A 6,685-nucleotide genomic window follows, 5' to 3' on the forward strand; every position below is an offset into this window, starting at 1 on the left:
ACCGTCTAGGCTCGACACACTAAACATCCGAGTTCGTGAGGAATCGTGAGTAAAATGCACGAAAAAAATTATTTTATTATCGCAACCCTTTCTGTGTTCCCACCAACTGTTCATGTCCATATGGTTATGGTAGTGATAGTTGTCGTGGGTGGTCGGCGGGTGCTCTGGTGTGGTTTGCTCCTTTTTTCCAATTTAAAAAGCAATCGTCTCTATCTCCCCTCCTTTTTTATGTTTGTTACTCTCTAATAACACCTGTAATCTTCAGCACCTATATGACCTTATTGTGTTGCAAGTGCCGTAAAACTCTTTCTTAAACTAAATGGAATAGTTGTCCTTCGTATATATGGTGAGTTTTACGGCGGCCATAAAATTTCATCGCTAAAATTTCATCCGTCCGCTCTCGTGTTGTGACTGACCGCTCCCCCACAGGAGGATGATGAGGACCTGCTTCCCCAAAGATAAAGACATTAGATGTCTTACAGAGGATGGAGCTGCAAGCAGAAATGCACAGTGTTCTATTCAAACGCGCTACGGCAGTGGAGCCCACAAATTATGATGCAACGGGAGAGCAAAAAATACCAAGACCAATATCAATATCAATATCATTAATATCAATATTATTATTAATATTTTGTTCATTTATCTATCTTCCAAATGTCTTTCGCTTGTTTGTAATTAGTGCTCTTGATTTTCATCGTGAAGTGCCAGCAAACTCAAGCGGCTGTCAAATGTGACTGGTCTCATTCAAATGTATCTAATACATTTGCCTTCATGCCACAACATTTGGTGTAGTAGATGGTGATGCTAGCCATTTACTTGTTTTCTATAATCCAAAATTGGATGGATGCAGTGCCTCCTATTGTTCCTCTTATTTCTTTCTTTTAACAACAGTAAAATCTTCAGTTGTCTTAGAATCCATGATGATATAAAACACGCACGATAATGCACAATTAGACGGATGATAGATAAAGCTATTTATCATCATCATCCCAATTATTATTATTATTACTATTATTATTATTATTATTATTATTATTATTATTATTATTATTATTATTATTATTATTATTATTATTACTATTATTATTATTATTATTATTATTATTATTATTATTATTATTATTATTATTATTATTATTACTTATACCACAGAGCTCCGCCACTACTTTTCAAGAGCTGTCGAGACGGTCACTAGCTGTAACAGAGTGAACCCAGCGCACCAGCTAACCTGCCCTATCTACCTTGTGATTGTTAAGTAAAGGGCGGACTCCCTAAAGTTTGGACACGCTGGATTGCTCAAATATAATAATTGTTTTTTTCCCCAGGTGTTCGTTACACTCCAGTCTTGCAAGACGTTCCCCTCTCAACAGTTTAACAACTGACATCACCATGAACTGGACTGGTCAGTTTCTAGGTCTGGTCTGCCTGGCCTTGACCCAGACCAAGGTGAACTCCGTCAAGTACGGGGACGCTCAAATGGTTCACGAGTGGACAACAGTGGACATTGACTGGCCTTCTGAGGCGGTGAAACAGGAATACATCAGGAACGGTTCTTTCGTGGCGGAGAAAAATATCATAACTGGGATCAAGGTGAGGTCGAGCAATGTTTTTTTTTACTGAATGAACTGAGGCTGTTTAGTTAATGAAAAAAACCCCAAAACACTTTTTTCGTGCACATTTTTTAAAACACTTATTGTTTGTTTGGGTATTGTATGGACTAATAATTATGGTTTCTGTACTTCTCTGAAAAGTGTAATCAAATACAAACAGTGGGGTATGATTGACTTAACCTTTCTCACAGTAATGCATTCCAAAAACAGCGCCATCTGCTTCATGTGGTTTCCAAGTTTGTTGTCTGAAGATAATAATGATACAGTCTGGTGATGGCAGAGTGGACACACAGTGCTCTTTTTGCACCTTAACTTCTGTGTGAAATCTAGTTATGCTAAACACAAGTTTTATTGCAGTGATGAAGAGCATACTATGCTGTCGGGTATCAACAGAACTAACGAGTATCTATCATATCTATCTATCTATCTATCTATCTATCTATCTATCTATCTATCTATCTATCTATCTATCTATCTATCTATCTATCTATCTATCTATCTATCTATCTATCTATCTATCTATCTATCTATCTATACATATATATAAATATGTATGTATATATATATATATATATATGAAAGAGTTTATTAAATCATAAGTAGTGTGTATGCTTCTTTGTTATTGAAAATGTTCAAAGATTTTACCAACAAGTTTGTATCTGTCTCACATTGCCAAATGTAAACATTCGTTGTAGCACGAATGGCATACTAGTATTAACGATGTTGTCTGAACTCAGAGCATACCTTTACTTAGGCAATATCGCATTGGTAAAAAATGTTCGGGATTGTTGTAGAAAAGCTTGCTATGGATTTGCTGACTTCCAAGCATTATTTGAATCAATGGCGTAGTTTCGTAAAAGAAACAGTCGAATATTCTTACCTTCTCATTAGAAGACCCCAATGCAGCTTTTTCCATTTGTAATTAGGCAATTTACAACTGTATGAAGCAAAGCATGCTCTATATTACGCAGCACTTATAATGGATTCACCTTTTGTGTTTTCAGGTGTATAAAAACCAGATTTATGTCACCATTCCAAGATGGCGCTTCTTGATTGGGATACCTGTTACCTTGGCCAGGGTTATACAATGTCAAGGTCGAAGCAAACTGAGACCATTTCCTGACTGGACATCCCAAACTGTTGGTGACTGCCAGGCGTTGCAGTACGTGCAGAGTATGGAAATAGACCCCAATAGCGGCTTAATGTATGTGTTGGATACAGGCAGAATTGGTATATTGTCAAACGCCGTCAAGCCGGAGAATTTGTGTCCAGCAAAGATTGTTGTTCTAGACCTGAACACCAACAAACAAGTGGCCAGTTACGACATGCCTGCTGATGTAGTCAGTAGGGACAATAACTTTATGAACGACATTGTACTGGATTACGTTGACGGTCAGGTGAGATACGCTTACATTACCGACGTTTTAGAGGAAGTGATCCACGTGTTCGACTTTCTTACGGGAGCAGCCTGGAGCGTAAAAGACGCGGATTCTATGAAAGCACAAACAAACGGTGAAGTTTTTATGAATAACGGTGTCAACTACACGTTTACCGTGGGTGTAGACGGTATAGCTATGTCGCCTGACTTTGACTACGTGTACTACTGCCCCCTAGCGGGCTATAAACTCTACCAAGTTCCCACGTCGTCTCTGAGGAACGGTAGTGCTCAAGGGGTAAGACCTGTGGGGAAAAAAGTCTCACAGAGTGGCGGTGTGATTTACAGTGACAAGAGTTTCTACTACGGGGCTTTGGCCGACAACGCTGTGTATTCCTGGGACGCCCAAAAAGATGCCAGAGACCAGAATGTGAATATTGGTCACGTGACAATGAAAACACAGACGCTGGTTGCTAAGAATGATCGGACCATGCAGTGGCAAGACACGTTTGCTGTTGACGAATGCGGCTGGCTTTGGTTTGTCTCTAATCGTTTGCAGTTGTTTTTCACAGACACCATGGACTTTTCTGGGCAGGAGATCAACATGAGAATTTGGAAAGTCTTTATCAACGAAACCAGCTACCTTCGCGGCGCACGGGAAACAACTGGCTCCGGCGGTGGCAGTACAAACACACCGGGATCTAAAAGCACGACAACGCTTTGCCCTTCTATTACAATGGCCTTGCAACCTGACAGGGTAACTGGGTCAGGTCCTAGCAAGGTAACTGTGTCAACTCCTGACACGGTAACGAAGTCAACTCCCGACAAAGTAACTGGGTCAACTCTTGACACGGTAACTAAGTCAACTCCAGACAAGGTAACTGTGTCTACTCCTGCCAGAAAAACTGTCTCAGGTCCCAGTAGAACATCTGGGTCAGGTTCTAGCAAGGTGCCTGGGTCAAGCCCAGTTCTTCCGACTCGGCCAGGTCCTACCGGTACCGTGACGTCAAACCCTGGTGATAGGACTACGTCACCAGTCCTTGCGACAACCCCACGAGGTCAGCGTACAACCGAATCTCCGAATGGTGGAACTCTTGCCTATCAAAGACTCGGAAGCCATCTTTTGATTGTCTCTGTAGTTCTCTCTCTGAAACTTGCGACTTGAAAGAAAAAAGAAGGTATCAAATAAGTTTTATCGCCATTTGTCAGTTAAGTCGACGGGAGCTAAGAACCCCCCCCCATAAAGTTTTAATCTATCTTTCGAATAACTTAGGCCACATTTTCCCCTTTTATTTGAGCAGGGGAATTTCGTTCCCCGTTAGGTCACTATGCAGATGAAAATATTTCATTTGTCATTGCAGTTTTCTATTCTCCCCTTCATCAATATTGCAGAGGAAACTACCCGTTTTGAATATTTTGTACTTCTATTTAGAATGTGCAGGTAACTAATTTCATACTGCATTAGGCTATAGATAAGATTGCCTCGGTTCGAATCCAAAACTTGGGTTATTTTTTGGAGTTTTTAGGGCTATCCATCTACTTGGCTCGGTCCTGGGGGTGGGTGGTGGGGTGGGGTGGGGTGGGAGGTGGGGGTTAAATTCGGTGGTCCCGCCTTGCACTATTGAAAAAGCCCTTAGAACACATTCCATACCTCATTTGCACGATCTACTCTTGGTCTTCAAAATTAGTGTTAAGGATCCTTGATGGTACTTGATGAAATATGTCGTAGCAATGTCAATAAAAAGTAAATGAAAAGAACGGAATTGTTTCAAGGTGCAATATCCTCTAAGGAATTAAAAGAAATATAGAGATTACATAGGATGTCGTTGGTAAAATTTTTCAGAACCACCTCCTTCTTTTGCATTGATTTTATACTTACTTTTCTTCATTCACATTCTTATTTCAAGCACGGACACATAATTAATAAGTGAGTTTAAGAAAGAGGCTGTATATAACTATTGAAAAATTGCTATCATTTTAACAGCACCTCTAACATCCCTATTTACAATTTTGCAGAAGTTGTTTTGAAAAATAAATCCTTGTGAAAAGCACTGTCCTAATTCGTATCAAATTGAACTGATACATTTCTATGTGCCATATTCAACTGTTTACAGCACTGTGATAACTATTTTCCCCTTAACTTTGTCTGGCGGATAAGCAAAAATATAGAGAAAAAGGATTGTCCCAAAATGAATTTTCCTGTTATTATTTTTGCACATTTTGCTGTGTACACGTTTATTTCGAGAAAAAAAGGGAATCAACACAAAGAATATTTTCCAATCCCAAACTGTACTTAAAAAACCCAAAACAACAACAACACCCTCCCCCAAACAAACCAAAACAAAAGAAAAAAGAAAAAAAACTTACCTACTTACTTATTTATTCTCTCCCTATACCGTCAGGCACAAAAAGTGGAGAGCAGTCGACGGCACGCTTGTCTGTCCCGGGCTACTTTTTCCAATTTCGGCACATCTAGGCCCTGGGTGATTGCCTCATCCCGTATTATGCCCCTGTAGCTCTCCAGTTGCATTTTTAAGTCTTTGGTGGACGCCGTCAATGCAGTCCGCACTTTTGGATATAATGCTGCCAAGATACTTGAATTTATCAATTTCTTCAAGGGGTTCTCCATAAAGAGTGATGGGCGTAGTTCCTGATGACAGTCGTAGTGCTTCTGTTTTGGATACATTTATTAGAAGGCCAGCATTTTCCGCAACTTTTGCTAGTTCGTCTGTTTTTGACTGCAATTCGTGTACTGTGGTGTTTAATAGGCAGTTGTCATCCACAAAATCTAGATCTCCTAAATAATGTGCCATTTGTCCATCCAATGCCTGTTAAAATGTATTTACTCTGTGTCATTACAAAATCGATCACAATTACCAAAAATACAGGTTATAATATACAGCCTTGTCTAACACTAGTGTTTACTTCAAAAGGTATAGATAGTTCTCCTTCAACTAGGACACAGCAGCTTGCATTGGCATAATATGATCTTATACAGTTTATTATTTTTGTTGGGATATCATAAATTGCAAGAATTTTCCGGAGGGCCTCTCGGTCTATGCATAAAAACATAATAAAAAATGCCAAAGATAGTCGAAAAGTATAAGAAAGCAAAGATTGAAACAACTGACATCAAGCTGGCTAAAGACGTCAACAACATAAAACAACATTACACAAAGATAACGGTTTTATGCCCCAACGGAACATTTATTTGTTAATGGATTATAAGGTTCCAGTTTCAGACCTCGGAAGTTGTTAAGGCATGACACAATGTTTTTCGTTGGTTAAAAAACCCCCAACCCAGCTGCTCACTACTGCAGCTAAGTTAGTAAGTATTTTGACTCTCTAACGTTCTCTTTTTCTAATGCCAAATATTAAAAACGAGATGCAGATTGTAGATGATCTGTTTTCTCTTCCAGAAAACGAACAAAACAAACAAACAAACGCCCACACACACAAAAAAAGAGATTAAAAATATAACTTTTGTTCACGTGTCGTGAGAAACTTTTTGCGCTTTCAAAACAAAGAAAATTACTTTTCTATTCCATTTGTTCAGGAACTCATGCAGAGATTGATAGATAGTAATATGGCTAGATAGACTGATAGGAGAGAGAGAGAGAGAGAGAGAGAGAGAGAGAGAGAGAGAGAGAGAGAGAGAGAGAGAGAGAGAGAGAGAGAGAGATTTATATCGCTTTCGTAA

At 39.3% G+C, this 6,685-nt stretch overlaps 1 protein-coding gene across 1 annotated transcript; it reads left to right on the top strand.

Annotated features, from left to right (window-relative positions):
* Positions 1 to 1,333: 1,333 nt before the first annotated feature.
* On the top strand, positions 1,334 to 4,159 carry LOC101854303 (protein yellow-like). The gene is made up of 2 exons (XM_013086905.2): positions 1,334 to 1,590; positions 2,615 to 4,159. The coding sequence occupies exons 1-2, from the start codon at positions 1,390 to 1,392 to the stop codon at positions 4,148 to 4,150; spliced, it is 1,737 nt and encodes a 578-aa protein (XP_012942359.1). The 5' UTR covers positions 1,334 to 1,389; the 3' UTR covers positions 4,151 to 4,159.
* The last annotated feature ends 2,526 nt before the right edge of the window (positions 4,160 to 6,685 follow it).

This window comes from Aplysia californica, unplaced genomic scaffold (genome assembly GCF_000002075.1).
Source record: "Aplysia californica isolate F4 #8 unplaced genomic scaffold, AplCal3.0 scaffold00019, whole genome shotgun sequence".
Lineage (NCBI taxonomy): Eukaryota > Metazoa > Mollusca > Gastropoda > Aplysiida > Aplysiidae > Aplysia > Aplysia californica.

Bases quoted from the DNA above. Each gene is read 5' to 3' on its own strand.
- LOC101854303 (XM_013086905.2), top strand. From the start codon at position 1,390: ATGAACTGGACTGGTCAGTTTCTAGGTCTGGTCTGCCTGGCCTTGACC. The intron at 1,591-2,614 runs GTGAGGTCGAGC...TTGTGTTTTCAG, and splicing joins ATATCATAACTGGGATCAAG to GTGTATAAAAACCAGATTTA.